This window comes from Podarcis muralis, chromosome 5, assembly GCF_964188315.1.
Source record: "Podarcis muralis chromosome 5, rPodMur119.hap1.1, whole genome shotgun sequence".
NCBI lineage: Eukaryota > Metazoa > Chordata > Lepidosauria > Squamata > Lacertidae > Podarcis > Podarcis muralis.
This window is the reverse complement of record NC_135659.1, coordinates 41876674-41900350: the sequence shown is the minus strand read 5'-3', so window position 1 is coordinate 41900350 and position 23677 is coordinate 41876674. Positions and strand designations below refer to the sequence as shown.

The following is a 23677-nucleotide window of genomic DNA, read 5'->3' as shown; positions in this document are numbered from 1 at the left end:
GTTAGTCTTGGCCCAGTTCTCCAATCTGTTAAAGTATTATTGAATCCCAAATCTTCAGCAGCATTGGCTTCCTATCCCAATCTGGTGTCATCTGCATGTTGGATCCTAATAATCAGAGTATCTTTTTCTAAGCACTCACAGACTGATCATTAATTATATTTTCTAGTACCAGTTTACTTCAGAAGGGTCCGCTTCCTGCAATAACCAAACATTATGCTGTGCTATTACTTATAACAGTTCTCCAGGGCTCAGATAGTGGAGTGACATTCCACGTGATAATGTTACATGGTTTGTCAACGAAAGTCATGACTACTCTGTTGGGCTCATTTTTGTACATAAAAAAGAATGATAGAAGTCCAACAGATCCCTTGAATAGGTTTGTAACCAAACGGCTGTCTGCTATGCATTTGCATGGCCTTCTCAGTTCCATTAGACGTGTTCTCACCCAACCAGCCACTTGAGCAGTTGTTCACAAACTGAGTATTCCTGGATTAGACCCAATTTAATTTAAATGTGCTAATAGCAGTGTGATTGATGCTTGAAACACAACAGTGCAGAGGCAGTTTCATGGAGTTAGCTTTTTGTTGGAGGCAATTTCCCGTACAACTTTGGTAATTTCAACAATGCCAGTACAAATTCTGCACCTTGCATGATCTGGGCCAGCTCTCCATTAGACCTTGGCCAGCTCTTTCCTTCAGAACCTTAGCAAACATGTCTCTCTTTACCATGGTTCTTGCCACTTTTGATCATTTCCTTTGAAGATATTACTTCACTGTTAGGTAATGTGTGCAAGCTGATAAAGTATATTAAATACACATGTGCTTATATAGTTATTCACATAGGTTACTCTGGCTTACTGCATCTTCCCACTATGTGTTACACTCAGCAGAGATCAGCATGTGGATTGTTTACACATGACAGAGCACCCAGTTGCTCCTACACGGAATTGATATGTAAAATAATGTCGTGTAAAGTAGCCTTGGTTCTGCTCAGCTGCAGTCAGATTTTTAAAAATATATTGACACCTGAAGGTAATATGAAGAGTTTGTGCTTACTTTCTACAAATACACCTCTGTATGGTTAATAACTTGCGATGACTAAGAGAATATACTATTTACTTAGTCAAAATTCTGAAAGTTGGCAAATAAACTAATTATTATATAGCAGTAATCAGCATATTTATTTGCAAATTTGGCATTTTTGTGAATGCACTGGGCAATTATCATTCATTTATCAGGCTATACTTATTTCCATTACAGGAATAGACAGGTTATTAATGGTACTTAAAAGTAAAACTCAGTTGTCACTCTTGTATGCTTCTACAAATACCTTACACAGATAAGAAGCTAATTATAAACAACACCAGTAGTTAATAACTGCACAATATATTTGGGTTTTTCTCTCACATAGGTTACTTCTCTTTAAATGTCTTACCACTTACAGCTTTGCTATTTACAGCTAAACATTTTTATATGAAAGTATGTTCTGATTGATTTTGCTAATATTTACTTGTAAGTACATAAGCTTAAGACTGTAGTGCTGGGGAGATTATCAAGGCAAGGACCGTGTTGTAGGCAAAAATGTATTGTGTCGACATTTAAAATGCCTTGATCAGGTTCCACCATTATTTATTTATTGATTTATTGCATTCCTGGACTATGGGCAGAATATTAAGAATCTTGATTTTAATGTTTTGAAAAATAAGTGTCTGGCCCTCAAGAGCTTAGTTTATTGCATTTGGGAGTAATGATAAATTGTTAGTTCCAAAGCAGTGGGGAACCTTGTTGGCTCCATGGGCCAGATCCTTATCATGAGTCAAATTTAGCAAGTGGGTAGGGCCCCCTACGTGTCAGTCACCTGGCATCACAATGACATCAGATGATTCAGTGCTATGAAGTCTCAAGGAAGCAGTTTCCAACCTGCTTAGGGCTGGGTTTGGGAACTCTCCCATGTACCCAAATTGAGCAGGATTGACCCCTCCCCCACTCTCCTGCACCTCAGCTGTTCATAGCAGTGTGAACAAACCCTTTGCAAGGCTTATTCTTCCCTCCTTCTCTGGCATGGTGACCAGGAACAGATTGGTAGCAACCACACATTTTCAGGTTTGGATAATCTAAAATTAATAGAAAAGTGTCTTATTGCCCCCGCTCATCCATAGTGGATGGAGACAGGGCATGTGTGAGCGTGAGGCATGCATTAATTCATTCCCATCACAATAACCCATGGTTTATGATCCCATCCAAACACAGCCACTGAAGCTACTTTTCTTCATACATGGATAGACTTCCATGGGTATCAGTAAACAAAGGGTCTAAAATAGGAGGCACAATGAAGAGGCAAACTTTATTCTTAGATACAAGTTCTAGTATCTTATGATACCACAGAGATCTTGCTTCAAACGTCAAATAAGAAAATCCTTACTGTGGCAAAATCCAAGAAGACTCAGTGTGAATTATCTCTATAAAGACTTCCGCCTGAGAGGAATTATGGCAGTTTATTACCACCACCACCCAAATGCAATAGATCTCTGATACAGAAAACAGCCTTCTCTGGCTCACTGAATAGGACGTTTAGTCAGGTAGCTTACCCTTGGGAGTTTCTGCTTCCTTTGTACATAGAAATGTGCAATAGACTCTATAAAGCTGACAATAGATGTAATATCTGCTGACCCTGTCTTGGAAAGTGAATTCAATAGGACATTTTTCCTCCCAGCCGCAGTCTGTTCCTCATACTATAGCTCAAGAAGCCGAGGGCTCCTGGCTCTGCAATTCCCCACATTACTCTGCCAGAGTCCGAGTCGACTGACCTTCAGAGCTCAGCATAAGGGTTATCTTTCCTTTCAGGCTTTGCTTGAATGTTACATGAGGGAGGAATGTATGTGGCAAGTGATGAGTAACAGTCTTTCTGCGTTTCACCTCTGCATCGCTCAAGTTAAAAATCTTTTTGGCTTATGAAGTGAATTCGGAATTGCTAAGAGAGAGAGAGAGAATAATCTCCAAGCAATGATTTCCTTGCCTAGCCACACTATTTAGCAAAATCCTCAAAGCACTTTTCTGGCTCCCCAAAGAAGCTGCCTTTATGTCAAATTTGTTCTCTCAATTTTTTCCTCATTTCCCATAGAATTTGCTTTGCTTATCCAGTTCTATTCTGTGATGGTTTGTTATTGTGAAAGAGAGGGAGAACTATAAAACCTTACTCATAATGATCACGTAATGACTTTGTTCCACGTAAAAGACCAGTCCATGTTAAAATGGAATGGAAAATCTTACTTGTAGCAGCATCTTACTTGTAGCTGCTGCTGCTGCTGCTGTAATTGTAGTAGTTCCTGCTGTTATAGTTGTTGTAGTTATAGTTGTTGCATTGACTAACAGTAACCTCATAAGTGGATCCTTACGTACTGAAATTCACACCAGCAACAGACAAGAGGGAAGTGCCAGCAGACTCAAGGCATTTTTGGGCCGGGGCTACATACCGGTAGTTCAATGAGGACTGAGCTTGCTGTGGGCAGCTTAACTGACTTTGGGGCAGACAGGAATGGAAATGAGGCTAGAGGAGTGGGAAAGAAATGAAATGGGGTGAAGAAGAAATAGCTGTCTGGCTGGAACCCTAAAGGAGAACACTCCAACCTGCAACACTTTGTGCATGGTGTTTTTACAGAGTTGCTATGAAATTAAACTTCTTCATGGAATAAATGTCAGAACAATTCTCCTTCTCCCATACCACTGAAGCTTTGTAAAAATGAAAATGGGGCCACCGTGCAAACAAGTTATTGCTAAAGCTGAATTCTTAAGAAGGATGGAAATGGTTGGACTATGCAACCTGCTCTAAAATACTTTACCTTTGCAGCTGGAAGTCACATAAGCAGAGTTCAGGCAACCCGCCTCCTGCACCCTGTGGCCACATCCTCCTCCATCCTCTCGTGAGGAGTTCTATGTACATACCAACATACATACATACATACATACATACATACATACATACAGTTCCTCTATGCAAGAGGAGATCTTGAGGCAATCAGGATCCCCACCTTACATGGATGAGCTCCACAGGCATGTACATGCATAGTGTCCCGTTTCACACACTGAGCATCTGTACTGTTGGCCTTTACAGATTGAATACTATGTCTGAACACCCTGTTCACTTAGGCTCTGGTGTGACAAACTATAGGGAAACACTCTTGCACATATACGCCCACATGCTTAAGCTCTCATCCTCTTACATTTCTTTGTCCGCCGTCTCCAAAATAAATATGATGGATTATGGACTAGACTGTAGAGGAAGTGGGATTGTTGGCCCGGAGTTTCCGCATGCCACCAAAAGGCAAACGGAACTGAAAACACCAGCAAGTCTTCAGCCAGTATACCTTACCTTCTCTCCCAGGCCTCTACAGGCCTCTGAACACATCCTGCTATTAGAAAACAGGAGTTGATGTTTGTTCCAAAACACAGGACTGGAAGGGTGAAGCAAAGAACTCAAGGGAGACAGAAGATTAACAGGGCAGAAGAAGCAGAGTAGTTGCCATCACCTCTGCTTCAGAGCAAGGAAGTTCTCCAGAGCTGCAACTCTAAAATGCAGCCTGACATTTTGTCTCACTTTAGTTCTTGCATTAATGTCTCTCTCTGTGTGTGTTTCCTTCAATTCCAGCTCTACAAAGCGCCTCAAATCTGTAGAGGATGAAATGGACAGTCCTGGTGAAGAGCCATTTTATACAAGCCAAGGGCGGTCTCCAGGAAGTGGTAGCCAGTCAAGTGGATGGCATGAAGTGGAGCCAGGTAAATAGAGTCACTCAGGTGGCTTTTTAGGATTTCAAAGCTATCTTCCATGTATGTATTTATTTAAAAAATATTAGACTGCATTTCAGATTTAATGTACGAGGTAGTGTGTGTGAGATTACAGAAGTTGAGTGCTTCTGCAGCTGTAAATATTTTGATAATATTCATTCCAGTATTTTAGGCAAGCATTTGTAGTGTTGCATTATGGTTTCCATGACTCTCAAGGCTTCTTTATTCCAAAATATTACTGAGAATTAGGTTGGCTTGCCCCCAAAGAGTGGCATCCTGCAATTTATATTATGTTGTAAAATGACAGGTGGGAGACCCTTTCAAACTATTGTTAACGTGAATTGATTTTATTCTGTAATGGCTTTTTAATGGCATTGCAGGAGAGGTTGTTTTGTCGATTTAAATGTTGGAAAGTTTGAATGAAGTCTTTCTACGTACCATTGATACTGTTGTTCCACTTCTGGATTTGTTAGTTACTTTTCAAGTCATCCTTTTGGCTTAACTTTTCTTGTGTCTCCTGCTACATAAATATCTTACCACTTGTCACAAAATCTTTTGCCTCTTAAAGGAAATTATATTATTACTTTTTAAAGTATAATTGCAGCTTATGGACAAAAGGCCCCTTAATTTTTGTTCTAAGTGATTCTTTTGTTATTGTTATTTCTAATTTGCACACAATTCTGAAATAAAGATGTTGATTTTGAATTTGTGAGCAAGCAAGCTAAAAAACAGTCATTCTAATAAATACTTGTCAAAGCAGTCCATTGTATTAAACCAGGGCTTGCTAATATGGTATCCATGGGTGCATGTGCAGCCACAGAGGCCTTCCTTTGTGCCCGCAGAGTCCCCTCCCCAACTGAAATTAGACTCGGGAGAAGTATTCTGTTGTAGCCAATAGGCTAGGTAGCATTGTGTTCTTGATTGTGGTGTGTGTATGTGGTGTCCACAACAGTTTCTGCTGTTTGTAAATGTGCCAATGGACTCACAAATATTGGTGATCCCATTATCACTTCTGGTGCTACTCCATTCTCATGAAGCAGTTGCAATCTCTTAGGCCAACAATACGGAGAGAACTAAAGAACTTAGATCTTGCCATGTATTGTGGCAAGGTCTAAGTTCTTAAATTGCTGTTACCCTCTCTGAAAACATGGGGTGAAGGGCGGGTAATTCAAAGTATTACTAGTAGTAGTAGTAATAAAAATAATAATAATGTGTTAATAGTAAAAGATGGAGGGAATGTAAGGATGAGTGGTTGGGCTTAAGGAAGAGCACTATTGTTTAGAAGAATAGGAAGGAATACTATACAGTGGTACCTTGGGTTAAGAACTTACCGTATTTTTCGCACCATAGGGCGCACCGGACCATAGGGCGCACCCAGTTTTTTGGGGGGGAAATAAAGGGGAAAAAATTATTTCCCCCCCAGGCGCGGGGCTGGGGGAAGCTCGAGCTTCCGCCGACCCCAGCCCCCAAACAGGCAGCTCTCTGCAAGTGGTGGGAGCGCTCCCGCTGCTTGCTGAGAGGTGCGCGAAGCCTGGACGTGCTGAGCTGAGCGTGCGCAGGCTTCAGCATGCAGGCAAGTCTCCGCAAGCAGCGGGAACGCTCCCGCTGCTTGCGGAGAGGTCCGCGAAGCCTGGACGTGCTGAGCTCAGCGCGCGCAGGCTTCAGCATGCAGGCAAGTCTCTGCAAGCAGCGGGAACGCTCCCGCTGCTTGCGGAGAGGTCCGCGAAGCCTGGACGTGCTGAGCTCAGCGCGCGCAGGCTTCAGCATGCAGGCAAGTCTCTGCAAGCAGCGGGAACGCTCCCGCTGCTTGCGGAGAGGTCCGCGAAGCCTGGACGTGCTGAGCTCAGCGCGCGCAGGCTTCAGCATGCAGGCAAGTCTCTGCAAGCAGCGGGAACGCTCCCGCTGCTTGCGGAGAGGTCCGCGAAGCCTGGACGTGCTGAGCTCAGCGCGCGCAGGCTTCAGCATGCAGGCAAGTCTCTGCAAGCAGCGGGAACGCTCCCGCTGCTTGCGGAGAGGTCCGCGAAGCCTGGACGTGCTGAGCTCAGCGCGCGCAGGCTTCAGCATGCAGGCAAGTCTCTGCAAGCAGCGGGAACGCGAAGCCTGGAGAGCGTGAGGGGTCGGTGCGCACCGACCCCTCTCACTCTCCAAGCTTCAGCGAAAGCCTGCATTCGCACCATAGGACGCACACACATTTCCCCTTCATTTTTGGAGGGGGAAAAGTGCGTCCTATGGTGCGAAAAATACGGTAATTCGTTCCGGAGGTCCATTCTTAACCTGAAACTGTTCTTAACCTGAAGCACCACTTTAGCTAATGGGGCCTCCCGCTGGCGCTGCGCTGCCGGAGCTCAATTTCTGTTCTCATCCTGAAGCAAAGTTCTTAACCCGAGGTACTATTTCTGGGTTAGCGGAGTCTGTAACCTGAAGCGTCTGTAACCTGAAGCGTATGTAACCTGAGGTACCATTGTAGTGCCTTTGTTTCATAATGCAGGGGGAAAAGAAAATAATAAGGTGAAATGGGGTGCCGGAAGAAAGTGACTTGGCAAATTTCTAGTCATGAAAGTGGGGTTGCTGAAAAAGGGATAAAAGAAGGGAAGAGCTAATGATACAAAAGAGTATCAGAAGTTTTAGCATGTAGAGATGGTAGGATGCATTCTAGAAGAGTGATGAAATCTAAACTAACTGCTCAGTTTGGCAAAAATTATTTAGCAGAAGTCATCCAGCCCCCATCCTCACTTTGGCAAAAGCAATGTAAGACATTTACAGCTGTTTTCTTGGGCAGGCAGAGTTCACAGGTATGAAAAAGTTTCCACTTACTTTAACAAAACCATATAAAATATTGGATAAGCTAAAGTGCTTTCCCAGTTTCTCTTAGAAAGGAAGTTAAAAATCCCGTTCATTCTCAGGCAGCCTGCTTTTCACCAAGTCATATATGTCTTAAGATTATTTCAGTTTCATATTCTAGGCTGGAATGGGGAACTTCTGGATACTGTTGAACTCCCCAGCCAACATGACCAATGGTTTGGGATGATGGAAACTGCATTCTAGGGGAAACTCCCATAGGTGTTGCTTATGGGTGGTGGAGGTAGCCCGGACCTTAGGGGCTGTACAGGCACACCGGCAGACCCAACCTCGCATTTCCACTGGTTTGCCCACCTAGCCTCATTGGTTTCCTTTCCTATAAATGGCAGACATGCTACTGCCAGGAAGCTAGTGTTCTGGCTCTGATCCAATGGCCAACATACTTATATTCAAGGCTACCTCAAAACCACAGAGCTGTAACCTGTAGCAAATACGGTACATGCATAATATTGGAGAAATTATGTAGATGGCACCATGCTGAGAAGATCAACATGACTACCAGCAATTCCTGTTCATGTATCTACACATTCAGCCCCTATCTCCATGTCACATGCAGTAACACTGTTAGAATCAAAGTTTCACACTCCAATCACTGCATTTTTCTCTGCTGAAGCATTATGCATCTGTAAACTTCCAGGCAAAATGCCCACAAGGAAGGGTTCTGCCCTATGGTTACTGCTACATCTGATGCAATTTTTGCAAACAAGTGTGTGTTGCCTTATTTGTAGTTTGGGCATGATAGACCAAGCAAAACACAGCATTAAATCCTTGCTCCTAATACTGTACTCATGGAGACTCACATCCATTTACCTGCACTCCAGTGTGCTTGGGGAGCTCTCAGGCCTAAAAAGGCTGGAGTCTGCCAGAAAAGATGAATTTCCTTTCACCACAGGAAGACACAGGGAAGTAAAACAAAGCAGACACGTAGTAAATTATTCCTGCTTTTCAAATACCACTTGCGGTATCCTCCTTACCATTACTTTATCTCAGCACTTTCATCACATAACTCTTGCTAACGGAGAACGAAGGAAAGAGGAGATAATGAGGATACTTGGTAAGGAAATCAAGCGGCGTCAGGCTTGAGTTTGTACTATGGTGCAATTCCGCATAGGCTCCATTTTTAAATTAGTATAAACTGTTATACAGCCATAAATACACCTAAAAGCTCTTGGCTTCGGGATTTTGTTTTATTTTAATCTGCCATGATCAAATGCACTCCGTGAAGCTGAATGATATAAAACATTCTGCTTTCCCCTTTCCTTTCCTTTCTCTCTCTCTTTCTCTTTCCAACTGCATTCTGTAATCCAACACAGATGTGATGTCCTTTTTAACTTATGTGGCCCTTTTGAAGGCTGACATATACTGTAAGGTACTGGCTTCTCCTTTAGATATCTTTAAATTGATATATAGGTCAAATGGGCTGCTAGATATTTAACCTTAGAATTAATAATCTTCTCTCACTATTTCTCACCACAGATTAATATTTTTGTGAAGCTTTAAGCCCACAAAATAGTGAGCTGACAGTGCTGATTAAAATTATGTTTTTTTAAAATATATATATATATTTTTAAAAACCCTTTGTCATTTGATAGCAGCACAAGGGTATAACTAGTTGAGTTACCTGGCCTCCCACTCTCTTAACATTTCCCCCCAGTTTATTTTTGAATTTCAAGCTTTGAACCTGATGGGAAGAAAGTTGTTTTAAATTCTGTTAGGCTCTGGTCCCCAGATGAGCAGCAGTGGATATAAGAGAGACTGTGATACAAGGCTCATGAAACTGGGATGGAATTCCAAAGATGAAATAAGAATTCATGATAGATACCCATTGCGTGTCAAGGTCCCCAAGCCACCCCCCAAAATAAAGCACAATTCACACAGAATTTTTGTTTAAAGTTTTTGGCATAATTTTGGCCACAACTTTATTAAAATACATAAATGTGAGTGGTTGCTTAGGCACTGGTTACGACTATCTGACCCCACCCAGGGACAGAACTGACTTCCACAACGCTGCGAAAGCCAGTAAGGGAAAACATTTTGGGGAGAAAATGGAGCTGGGCACCAGACCCTCACCTCTCCCCGCATGCTCCCAGGGGCTTGCGCTGCCCAAGCCCCACACCAGGGATTCGGACGAAAGCATGGCGAGCCCCTGGATTCCTTTAACGGAATTCCCTTGCAGCAGCAGCATTGGAGGGGCAGGCACAGCCAACCCTTACCCCTCCACCAACCAATTTTTTAACCAATGCCAAACGCAACCTTACAAGTTGTGACAATTTGCTATGCAGTAGGGGAAAACCAAATGGTACCAGCCAATCAGCCAAATGGACAAAATTCTTACCAGGCCCCTGCCCCAAAAGCAGATGACCCCATGACAGGCATAGTAAGGTCAAATACAAAAGCCCTAAATTAGGGAGGGTGGGCGGGTGATCCAGTGCACACAGCGAAAGAGAACGCTCAATGCTGTGTGCTCAGTATATAAAACCCTTGGTCCATCCCACAAATTGGCAACATCAAAATTTCCCCAACAACCCAACATAGCCCAATCACAAGCTTGGCCATCTAAATGGTCCCACCCAGCTAGACCCCACTGCAACACGTGCTCTCCATGAAGGAGAACACGCTTTATCAAATGTGTTGTTCTGGATTGTTTGTCCTTTCTTTTCCTCAAACTTACACATTTCTCACACCACTGTAATAATCACATATTCTGCACTTGGTGGCAGGGAAGGAGGAGAAGAGAAGCTGAACAGGGAAAACATGGGAGGAGCATGTAAAAAGTGAGTGGAAAGCCTAGCTATTCCACAGTAAATGTCCAGTGTGGAGGCAACGTGGATACTTTGCTACTAAACATTTAATGCATTTTCAAGAGCAAGCTCACTAGGACCTTGAGATCACAATGCATTAGTCTCAACTGCTACTACATGAAAGAGGATAGCTGTGTTAGCACATTAAAGATCTCCTTTTCACACTCTGAGTGATTGGTTTCTTATCTACAATCTCAGAATGCTGCACTGCTATTGGATTTGTCATCAATACAGCACAAACATGTATTTATTTATTTATCTAGATAATTTTTACCCCATTCTTCAGCCAAAAAAGGCTGCCAAACCAACTGAAATACTATAGTCCCTTGTCTGCAAGCTTACAATATAAAAGGCACAACACAAAAGGAAAGGGGGCTGGGAATGGAAGAGGAAAATGGCAAGCATACACCAGTTATATAGTAGCTCCTGTAATGGTTAGCTGGAATGGAAGCAGTTAGTGACAGGAGGAGACTCATCTTGCAGCAGATCTGATTGTATGAGCCCTGCTGTCCATCTCCCCCACTAAAGTAGCCTGCTGGAATGCCAGCTGATGGGGAGAGGACCCAGTGGTTGGTTATCAGAGCCAATGTTTTTTACTTGCAAGAATTGGGATGCAAGCAATGATAAAAGCACAGAGCATGTTGAAAAATAACAATTCCCCCCTATGCTTATGTTTCCTCTGTGTAACTCACCAACATAGGGTCTTTGCTTACTGCAATCAGTATAGCTAGTTTTTGAAAACTGTTAGAAAATTTCTCCCAGAGTTGTTGAGCTTCTTTTAGGGGGGAGATTACCAAAGCTGTGGACCTTTGTGGTCGACCAATTGGACACCCCTGATCTATATCAATTGCTGTGTAGAAAAGAGGTTATAAAAAGGCAGTCATGGCACTCCAAAATGTACATATCTTGAAAAAAACCAAGCCACCACCACACCATCCTCACAATCTTTAAAGTATGCTAAAACCATTGTAGGCTGATGAAGGTGCTTGCATAATGGATATACACTAACATGTAATAAACTCCATTGCACTGTACTGTTTTCTTCACCCTCTGGAGTAGGTGTTGGTATCTGCACAGGAACAGGAGGAGCTCAGAGTTCTTCTGCACCATATATTCCTGACTACCGTGTTAATTTTTTTTCTGTTTCTTCCTGCGTCCAGCTGTAGTAGCTACTAGAAGCACTAGTTGAACTGACTTTAGTCAGATATATTATACAGAGCTTAGAGAATCATTGCTGAAATCCATGATGATGTATTTCTTTTTGTACACTGTCTACTTTTACAGAGCCTCACTTCTGTTATATCCAACAGGCTGCAGCCAACAAAAATCTATTAATGAATATGATGCTACAAAAAATGCAGCAGGTCAATAGAGGTACTTGAGGCACAATCATAGTCTTTTTCCATTGTTGCCATTAAGTAAAATAATTAAATACCCTTCATTTGCTGTAATAGACGTAGACACGATGACAGAAAGTGACCGTTGGATCAATATGTCTCTCTTTCTTCTGCAATTTATGAAGGAGCTGGTGACCATTATCTGTGACAATAATCTGTTTCATTGACATTATTGCCTTAGTACCACAAAAGTTATAGAGGGAAGAACTGTCTGAAAATTGCATCCATCTTTTTTTATTATTATATTGGACTGTGTCTTCTTGGCTTTCCTCGATCTTTGGGTCTCTTCCATTATTACCTTAGTAGTATGACACTCGTTCTAGCATGTGTCCTTCCCATACCACCCCAGTGACATTGGAAGTCCCTAGTCCTGTAGGAGGAGTCCGTGCAGTGGCTCCTTCCCATGCTTTGTTGTCATTGTTTAGTTGTTTAGGCATGTCTGACTCTTCATGACTCCATGGACCAGAGCATGCCAGGCACTCCTGTCTTGCACTGCCTCCCGCAGTTTGGTCAAACTCATGTTGGTAGCTTCAAGAACACTGTCCAGCCATCTCGTCCTCTGTCGTCCCCTTCTCCTTGTGCCTTCAATCTTTCCCAACATCAGGGTCTTTTCCAGGGAGTCTTCTCTTCTCATGAGGTGGCCAAAGTATTGGAGCCTCAGCTTCAGGATCTGTCCTTCCAGTGAGCACTCAGGGCTGATTTCCTTAAGAATGGATAGGTTTGATCATCTTGCAGTCCATGGGACTCTGAAGAGTCTCCTCCAGCACCATAATTCAAAAGCATCAATTTTTTGGCAGTCAGCTTTCTTTATGGTCCAGCTCTCACTTCCATACGTCACCTTCCCATGCTAGCATTGCCCAAACTACCAGGGCAGTGTGGACCTGGTGTAAAGATAGATGCATTGCCAGCTTCTCACTTTATCAGAGCAGTGCTGCAGAAACTTTCTTTCCATTGTGGTATTTGTTCCAGAGTCAGGCCATAGGCCTTCTAGTCCTGTATTCAGTGTGCAACAACTGCATGCTATATAGCTTACAAGCATAGTCCCAAGCTGACAAGGAATCTATGAGTGTCCTCTCATGCCCACGGCATTTTGGATTCAGAGGTATACTACCTCTGTTATTGGACATTTGTCCATTGATAACACCCTACCTTATTTAAATTTGTCTATTTTCTTTTAATCGTCAAAGCTAGGTTGCTGTTGGCTCCGAGGCCACACTGGCCTCTCAGAGAGACCTTTTGTGATCCCCAAATAAAGAACCCACCAGATGTTCATAGAATTGTAGAGTTGGAAGGGATCCTGAGGGTCATCTATTCCAACCCCCTGCAACTAAAGCATCCATGACAGATGGCTTTCCAACCTCTGCTAAAAACCTCCAAGGAAGGAGAGTCTACCTTCTTCCAAAAGAGTCTGTTCCACTGCCAAACAGCTCTTAACTGTCAGAAATTTCTTCCTGATGTTTAGTCAGAATCTCCTTTTCTGTAACTTGAATGTATTGGTTTGAGTTCTAGTAAAATGCAACACATGAACTGTTACAACAGAACATTAAAATACTCATCCCATTGGGTGCAATGCAGTATAGACAGATAGCATCCACACCCAAATAAGCAGATACACATTTGGGTGAGGTTCATGATCCAGAAGGGACGCGGGTGGCGCTATGGGTTAAACCACAGAGCCTAGGACTTGCCAATCAGAAGGTTGGCGGTTCGAATCCCCGCAACAGGGTGAGCTCCTGTTGTTCGGTCCCAGCTCCTGCCAACCTAGCAGTTTGAAAGCACGTCAAAGTGCAAGTAGATAAATAGGTACCGCTCTGGTGGGAAGGTAAACGGCGTTTCCGTGCGCTGCTCTGGTTTGGCAGAAGTGGCTTAGTCATGCTGGCCACATGACCCAGAAGCTGTACGCCGGCTCCCTCGGCCAATAAAGTGAGATGAGCACCGCAGCCCCAGAGTCGATCACGACTGGACCTAATGGTCAGGCATCCCTTTACCTTTACATGATCCAGAAAGAGATGTATCCCCCCCATCATAGATTTCTTTACAGCTGGATTGGGGCAGATTTGTGGGCTTGGAGTCAAAGATAGCAGCCATAATAATGCTACAATTGGTCCCTTGCACAATCCAGTGTATTAGGTACCATGTGCTGTAAAGTTTGTCTTCTCAGAAGGGGATCAGGAAGAATCTGGGTTCCAGGATGATTAAGTAGCCAGGAAACTGACATTAGAAAAGAAATTAAATGGAAGCATACTTGCAACAGCTCCAATTCAGTAGAACATGGCTGAGGAACCTTTTTCAGACCAAAGACCACATTCCCTTCAGAACAACCTTCTGATGGTCACATGAGTGGTGGGTGGGGCCAGGGGCAAAAGTGGGTGGAGCAACAAATGTAAACTTTACAATTGTACAGTAGCTTAATTTCACACAGTGCTTAATTTTATTCTCTATCAGGTGAGCAAGAGGCGTTATCAGAGTTCAGGGACACATTCCAGGAATGCAAAAACACTTGGGGGTTAAAGCAGGGCCAGTGTGGGGTGGGGTGGGGTGTAGGGAGACGTCCGAGGGACAGAGGCCGAGGCCTGGTGGGTCGCAATCCCCCTGCTCCAGGCCTGAGGTTCCACACCCCTAGAGTAGAAAAAGAAAAGGGTTTTAATAATGGAGGAAGAGTAGGACAAAAGGCTGGGAAGAAACTTGGCACAAATTTTCTGTTTTGTGACCAATTGCAATAAAGTCCCCACCTCTTCAATGTAGTACAAGATTTGCAATAAGAAAACATAGAAGTGTTTTCTTTTGTCTTCAATATTTTTAAATGTGCCCATAACAACCTATGTTCCATAATAATATTTCATTTTAACTTTTATTTTCCTGCACACCTGGCTCCATAGTTGCTTACGTACTCCTTTACCATTAAAAAAAGTAATGAATTTAATAAACAGTTATAGACAGTGCTGTTTTTCTAGAAAAAGAGGTGCTGGAACTTACCCATGAACACCTCCCTCGTTCTCTTAGAATGACACTGGCACCCACCTGAGAGGTGCCGGAACTGACTACCTGTGAGTTTCCCCTGAAAAAAAGCCCTAGGTATAGATATATTTCAAGATAGTTCGGCATGTATTATAATCCATTGAAATAATTAAACCTCATTATGGTGTTGTGATTTATTGCCACGTTTCAGCTGAGCGTAATAGCCTAGGTGTCCTTGTTCCATCAAACCTTTAACATACAACTATCCATATGGCCGGTCCAAAGAGATGCTGCTTTTGTAACCTATTTCAATGCCAGCTGTGAAAGAGATGGAAAAAGTTACTCATGCCTCCTCCCTGGAAGTACAAATTTAGCTGAATGTCTATGACCCTTTTTGCTGATGCAGTTCTTGTGTCACAATCACTGCTGCCCTTGTGGGCTCCACACTGGAATACTGCAATGCAGGTACCCTTGAAAACCAATTGAAAAACTTATAGGTAGAGCAGAATGTAAGTACATCTTTATTTTAGGACAGCAAATTGCTGAAGAATACTGCCTCTGATATCTGAAATACTTTCTTGTTTGTCCTTTGCTACACTTCAAAATGCTGAATTTAGTATCCCAAAGTAAAAACAAACAGTCACTATTTTTTCTTAGATTGTTGCTGAGGCAAGTGGTTTTAAACACAGTCCCAAATTTCATCCTGGGGCTTATATAGAATGTTCTCTCATAATTAGCAAGAAACAGTGTACAATAGAACCCCAATGACTTGTCTTTTCAGATCAGCTGTGTTGGCAGCAGAATTCTCCTATATTTAAATTTCTATTTTATTGTAAGACTTCTCATAGTTACACTATTTATTTGTACAATTGTCAAAACGTTTTTAGCTGACTTTTCTGGCCCAACAGGCCCTCAAAGGCAGCCAACAATCATGAAAATAAAATTTAAGCACCACGTCAGTATTATAAAATACAATCTCACAATAAAAAGAACTCTACCCGTAGATTGGCTTCGTCATACACACTCAAGATTTACAGGGCAGGTCTTGTTTTGATAAATAAATCACTTTTTAAAATATAAAGCACCTCTTCTTTTTTATTCTGTGCCTTTTAAAAGATGTAGTTTGCATGTTTGGGACACATCCTGCTAACCCTGTTGAATAACAGGGGCATCAATTGTCTTTTTAGAGCCATTTAAGAAGTCTGAATTTCTCCTTGTTTTTGTGTTTTAGTTTCTTACTTTACTTAATAGTTTTTTGTGACGTAGAGTAAAATGATTAAGACACAAATACAGCATTGGTTTCATTGGGCTTTGTGAAGTGGAATGTGAGGGTGTTGGAAGATAACTGTAAGCTGCAGTCATGCTCCTTTTGAAGAAAGAGCAAGAAGTATGTGGAATATGTTGCTCTCAGTGTAAGATAAGCTGGAGTGTGTTAATCAAATATTTTCATGATATGAAGGCAGTTAAGAAAACAGTAAAAAAAATTACTAATTGCTCTCTTAAGTAAACAGATCTATCATTAGGTTGTCAGGAAGAGTGACATTGAGCAGAAACACCTTGCTAATCCCCTGAAGATAAGTATTTAACGTAATTAGGCAGACAGTGTCTCTTTTGTTGAATGTAGCATTAATCAGTAGGAAAACTCCAACTTTACAGAAAAGAGCTTTTCCTGATATGCCTTTGTGTTAGAAAGCTTCTTACACTTCTTTTGTCAGGACACTGAACTTGTAGTAATGACAGCTACAGTTCTTTGGGTTTGTATGATGGACCATTTAATATGAGAAAAGCATTCTTATTTTTTCATATTGTCACTTATTTGTGTGGCTGCGCGATATATTAGGTTAAAAAAATCACTGTATTACATCAGGTTGTTTATATATTTATTGTTCTGTTAGTTGCAAGTGGGGGCAATGGCAGTGGGGGTCTCCAGATAGATTTGGGGCCATGAGGGGTTAATCTTTGTTTTCCCTACACCCCCCCCCCCACCTGGGGCTTTCATTTGCCCTGATTTCCTTATTTTAAATGGCATTGGATCGGATGCAGAGATCCAGTGAGTTGAGTTATTCTCATGGAAGGGAAGGAAGGCAGCTTTTGCTGATTCCCTCTCCTCCCTGCAACCCTTTTCACACACCGTGGAAAAAAATCTGCTTTCCTTCCAGAACAATGTGGAAGTGGCATGGGTAAGGGGGAATAGATACTCTTTGTTCAAACCTTAATTTTAAAATTTGCAGCAAATAGTTGCTTTAGGTGCGGTGCTTCTCAGATGGAAAATGGCATGGGGGAAAGAGCTAAATTTCCCTTGTTCCACTCTCCAACCAGATCAGGGCCCCCAACAGCTGCTTTTTGTAAAGGAAACACAGGACTCAAGCATCAGATCCAAAAACATGATCAAAGTCACGTCTGGTTTGACATCTCCTTTCATTCTGAGTAGCTCAGAAGGCTTTGAGGGGAAAGGATCGAGTTAAAAGATGATAGGCAGACTTCTCAAAGTAACAGGTAGAGGTCAAGTTGGTTTATTTGTTGGGCAGAACAGAATGTAGAGATGAAAAATCAAATGCCCTGCTGTAATAAGGGTTTAGGTGAAAATGCTGACTGGCCTAAGTTTTGATTCCAGCTGACAGAACCTTTTCTAGTGTTCATTACTTGATTTCACAGTTCAGGCAATTTTAAGAGGCTTAGCATTATATTCTTGGTCTCCTCTATAAAACGTTTTGATCGCTTTCTAATTTTTGCTTTAAATAAAGTTATTGGGGTCCACTATCAAACACAGTTCCACTTTTTAAGTTTCCGTAAAGTCAATATATAATCACTGTACAAGAAACTGAGGTGAGCTGTTAGAAAGTTGTGTTGTTTCTTTTCTTCCTGTGACAGTTTATGTTACTCTTAGTGATTCATTTGAAAATTCCTCCATACCTCTATGCAGTAATACCAGTTAATGTTCTGTAAAAAAAAAAAAAAATCGCACTGGCTGGGCCCCTCTCTACACTTTTTGGGCACCTGATAGAAGTATACATACAGAAGTGGTCCTCTAAGAAGGGATGCAACAGACAAAGTCACCAACCCATGCAACATTTTACCTATGTAGGATAGGGAAACTGAAATAACTCATCAGTACACAAAAATGTGCTACAATAATATTGCTACTGTGCTGTGATAAATGCAAACCTTCTGAAGTTTGGGAAGCATAGTTGTAGAGCAGGGATGAGAAACCTGTGGCCTTCCAGATGCTAGAAAACAGCTCCCATCATCCCTGACTATGCTAGTTGAGGCTGATGGCAGTTGTGCCCCCAAACATCTGGAGGGCCACAGGTTCCCCCTTCCTGTTCTAGGGAGAGACGGGAGTCAAAACCATTCCAAATGAACAGGACAGGTGGCTCAGGACAAGCCACGGCAAAAGTATCTGGGGGGATGCAAGAATGAGCAGAAGTAATAGATCAAGGCTGCAAGCAGGAAGAAGAAGAAGAAGAAGAAGAAGAAGAAGAAGAAGAAGAAGAAGAAGAAGAAGAAGAAGAAGAAGTGTTTGGATTTGATATCCCGCCTTTCACTCCCTTTAAGGAGTCTCAAAGCAGCTAACATTCTCCTTTCCCTTCCTCCCCCACAACAAACACTCTGTGAGGTGAGTGGGGCTGAGAGACTTCAAAGAAGTGTGACTGGCCCAACGTCACCCAGCAGCTGCATGTGGAGGAGCGGAGACGCGAACCCGGTTCCCCAGATTACGAGACTACCGCTCTTAACCACTACACCACACTGGCTCTCAAAGAGCAAACTACTCAAACTATATAGGGACAGAACCATGAGCAGTCAGAGAGGTGTGCAAGGCAAGAATTTTGCAAGCTAGAAGGCACACTTGTTGCCGTCCATCTGTCTTATGAGACAATGGAGGAGTGCACCTTTTGGGATGAAGTTACTGTACCTGATGTGGCTTAAGGCACACTGTTCGAAAGGGGGAAGTGGTAGATCAAGGAGCAATACTTCAGAAGGTCTTGGGTACAGTAGTCCTTGCAGTTGGGAACCTAGGAAACATGATCGCCTAAGCACTATTTTCAGGCGCTATCTGAAAATAGAGAAACTTCCCAACCCCTTTTATACTAACTTAGAATGTTGTTGTCTTATGGCCACCTAGGTAAGGTTCAGATCAGAATCACAGTGCTGAAAAGGGAAGGATTTAATGGAGGGGGCAGTGCTACTTTCATTTGAAAAAATGGTACAGTAGTACCTCGGGTTAAGTACTTAATTCGTTCCGGAGGTCCGTACTTAACCTGAAACTGTTCTTAACCTGAAGCACCACTTTAGCTAATGGGGCCTCCCACTGCTGCCGCACCATCACTGCACGATTTCTGTTCTCATCCTGAAGCAAAGTTCTTAACCCAAGGTACTATTTCTGGGTTAGCGGAGTCTGTAACCTGAAGCGTATGTAACCTGAGGTATCACTGTACTAGGGAAAGGATTAAAGTAAGGCAACACAGAGTTGTTTCCAATAAGTCATTTCAGAGAGTATGGTGAAAGGAAGGGGATGCACTGGGACAACTAGAAGTTATGTGTCCATTTGTGATCTGGCATCATAACAGAACTATTGATTGTGTAGTCAGTCAATACGAAAACTATGCAAATGGAGTAAGGAATTCAGTCATGTTTGTGGTTCCTGGATTAATGCAGATTCAATTGGGTAGTTCTCTCCTAACTTGCTCTTTTTTCTGGTTCCCTTTTCTCCATTCCTCAAGAGCTCCTAAGTATTGGTAAATCATGTCAACCGACAGTGCATCTCTGTGCTGATAAGATTAATTTTGAACAATTATGATTTATGTTTAATCCTGTTGAGATATAACACATTCATTAATCAAAATGTATATTAAATAGCTTCACATAACAACAAATTCTCAAGATGTTTTTATCCTAGACTCCTTGCTAAAGTAAAATGTGTTTAAAATGTTGCTATAATGAAAGCTGTAGTTCTAAATAAACTTGAATTTGTTTAGGTTATCTGTCCTTATTAGTATAGCAGAAATTGTTGCAACATTTTTAAACCTCTAAAAGTTCAGTATCTGAAATAATAGAGAAGAGAATCATATTCAAATCCTTTCATTCACTTGCAGTTTACACTCCATTTGCATCTTGTAAGGATGTGGCTGAAACATAAGCCTATTTTTGATCACTGATTTCCAAAAGTTTCATGCCTCAGCTGCAATAATAGGCAAAGACTTGGTGTTTGAATTTATGATTGTATCATTTGCCTGTCATTGTATTTTCCACCTGCAAAGCTTCCATAAACCAGTGTATTCTGAATAGCCATGATTTGTTCTTACTGCTGTATGTAATCTATCCAGTAGAGTACAATCATGGTTGCAAAAATGGCTTTGGGAGACACCCAGAAATTTAACAGTAAGACATCTGAGGAAAAGGAACTGTAAAATATAATGGCACAAAGTGTTATGGTACTATAGCATCTGAAGAAAATGTTAATGACATAAAATTAGATGGGGGTATGTGAGGGGGAGGGGTACAGAAGGTTCCACCAACCTTAGATTGTTTAGCTTTAATAAAAATGAAGCAAAATGGTTGTAAATGCAGGAGGAGAAGCTCTCAATGAATGAATGAAAGACATTTCATGTTTTGTAGTAATACCTAGGAATGGTGGGGGCTAGTAAGAATGCTGATGCTTCTTGAAAAGGTGTTTCAGTAGCTGCTCCAAAAGGAAGCTGCTAACATGCACAGGTGTTTTTTTAAGAGAACTAGAAAACAATTTTATTTCTCTTTTATATGCCATTTGCTTGTTTTAATTATTCAACTTTATGTTTCTTAAAATAATGATTATGATGAATTCAGTTATCATGCATAGTGGCATCAGTTGAGTGCTGAGATAGTTGTTAACCACTGTTAGAGCCCGGTAAATAGATTAGGTGTTTTAAGAAAGAAAAAGAAGGTTCAACATTTTGGTTGATGTGTATAGTTGAATAAATGGTGTAATAGGTTTGGTTACTATTTTTTACTTTCATTGCACAATGGTTATTGTAATGTTCATATGGTAGATAAAAGTAATAAGTTAAGAGCCCAAGAATGTATGGGTCAAAACAATCCTCCACGCAACTTTGTATTACTGATTCATATGCACATTCAAGCAGAAGCTGGACAGACATCTGTTAAAAATGTTCTAACCATCACACCTATCTTATGCCAGTAAGGCCCACCTCATAATTGATAGATTTTGCTTAACTAATAATTAAATTAACTTTATGTTAGCATATGGCATTGTTTTTGAAATTTATTTTTATTTTGTTCTTTCTTTTACGGCATTCAATTTTTCTGGTGCAGATAGGTTTTCTTATAGATTGTTTAGAGAGCCCCTCTATAATTGATATAGTATAGAGGCCAATGGTTCCCAAGCTGGGGGCACCTGCCCCTTAGAGGGTCCGCTCATTTAAGGAAGGGGGGAGGCTTCTTCAAAAGGCAGGCGCTTTAAGTCCCATTGGAGTAGCTTCTCCCCTCCTTTAAATGAGATGCGTTTAAAGAACCACTTTTTTTCCAAAGAGCTTTAAGAGAGACCCACCTCACTCTACTCCTGTTGTGTCTCTAGAGGGTCAAACAGGAGTAGGGGCTCAGCAAAATTTGGACGAAGGGTTAAAAAGGGGCTCTTCATACTCAAGAAAGTTGAGAACCATTGGTTTAGGCTACATGCCTTCATCTCTTGCATATATTTCTCCTGTTGATAGACCTATCAATACCCTTATTTATGTTGACATGAGTAGTCAGTAACTTTCATTCATATAGCAAACATGGAACTGTGCTGTATCATGATTAGAAAGGTATTCTGAGGTGGTTAATTAATCAATCTATGGCATTTTAAACTGGAGAGGTGTTGTTTTTGGTTGTTATTATGGTATGCATTTTTGTGTTTTTATATTGTACACTTCCCTGTGATCTTTGGATAAAGGGTGGTATAGAAATTTAATAAATGATAAAAATAATAGTTCTAGAGTGACACTGGATTTAGCATCTAGAAGTACACTGAATTCCACCCCCACCCCCCAATCTTTGTATTACTTTTGGGAAGAGAATAGAAATTGTGACGTTGTCATTTTTGGTAGTGATGGATGATTTACCCTTAGCAGAACTGTTCTTCAGCTTGGGAAAATGTGTAAAGGTATCCACTGAGCAGACAGATATTGTGAACAGAATTCATATACAGCTTTCTGTCATTTACTGTATTTGGAGAATGCCCATGGATCTTTTCCTATTATGTAATAGGAAGCATTGATATTTCCTGACTAGCGAATACAAGAAGGTTCAGGATTTTAAACTATTGTGCTGCTCTACTGATCCATAGAAGACGATGAATATGAAATATTCCTGCACCCACACTACTAAGTTGGGTTGGAGGTTTGCGAACTGCAGAATTCTGAAAGGCCTTCCTGGGAGACTTCATCATCTATTCCATGACTCCACTAACCTATGATTCCATTTTTGCTTGCATTTGTGCATTTGGTGGATGGACATGACATGCATGAGTTGGAATGAACAAAATAGCTTTATACTTAGGAAAATGACACATGAATGAAAATTTAGACAGCTTTAATTTGGAAAAATTGCTCCAACTTATAGTAATACAAAATTGATATGTGTACACCCATCAAGATCAGTATTGTCTAAATTTTCTTTTTATTGTATACTATATTTAAACTATTAACTAAAAATAGAGTAAGGAACGCATTGTTTTCTTGAAATAAATTTATTTTGTGAGCCTGAGAAACATAGCTAGTTTAATTTAGATCAAGTGAGAACTGATATGGACAAATTGTTGTGCATTTCAATGAAAAAGCAGAATTAAAAAACACAGCAACCCAAAGTTCCAGCTGTTGAATTTGTTTTAAAAACACATAACTTTCATTTTACATTAGTGAAGTGTGTTTCCCATTACTTCTACCACTAAATATTGACAGAAGATAAAACCATGGGAGTCCAAATGCTTCTAAGGTACCTTCACACTAGGGCAGTTAGAACACTGTAAGTGGCTGAAAGTGCTTTAACATTCATATGTACTCTTCTTAAAATGTTACATTAAAGCACTGTAGGCATGGGTTGTACCATTAGATTGCTTTACAAGAAAACCATTGGGTGCCCATTGAGCTAATATTCTGGTGCCCCCATATGCTTCAGGACTAGATGAGTTGCAAAGGCACGTAGCCGCCTCCAAACAATGCTAATCCATTTGTGAATCCAATGCCCTGTAGTTGCCACTGCAATATGCATCCCAAAGAATAATGGATGCTTAATTTGATGTAGACTAGTACAGGAACTCAAGTACATTTATAAATTGCCACTATAACTAAATGAAAGAGGATATTCTCAGAAATATGCAGGCTGTGGGAGTTCTCTGACTTAGTCATAGTCAGAGTCCATTGGATAAAATGGACTTAAGTTAGTCAAGACTAAGTTATGTCCATTGATTCCATTCAGTTTACTCTGCGTATTAGTCAGATACCACATGATATCAGGAACATTAGCATAAGATGTGCTAAACTAGCATTTTGGTTTTAAGTTTGTTTTTTAATTGCAAATACTGACAATCTTTGCTGTCTTAAGAATAATGTCATGTGGCTGTGATCATTTTAGAAAAAAACTAGGTTTATTTTGGCTTGTTCCTAGAACTTTTCTACTTGCATGCAAGCTCTTTTCCTGCTTTTATTAACCCATTCAGAGAATGTTTCAGTTCTGCTGCTTAGACAGAGCACCATGCTCATGCACCATAAAATGTGAATGATGCTATTTGCTTTGCAACATCTAACTTGTCTTCCATACCTTTCCTCTCTTAAAGGACAAAATATTTATTATTATTAATAATAATAATGTTGTTTATATACTGTACACACTTGGTACTTTCAGTGAT

The 23677-nt window shown here is 41.2% G+C and overlaps 1 protein-coding gene across 13 annotated transcripts in view; it reads left to right on the top strand.

Annotated features, from left to right (window-relative positions):
- Positions 1–23677, top strand: part of NFIA (nuclear factor I A) — a 417681-nt gene that overhangs the window by 328374 nt on the left and 65630 nt on the right. For all 13 annotated transcript variants that reach the window (XM_028733254.2, XM_028733259.2, XM_077928681.1 and 10 more), the window contains exon 6: positions 4645–4772. In XM_028733254.2, the coding sequence (XP_028589087.2) occupies positions 4645–4772 (128 nt within the window). The remainder of the gene's footprint in view (positions 1–4644; positions 4773–23677) is intronic.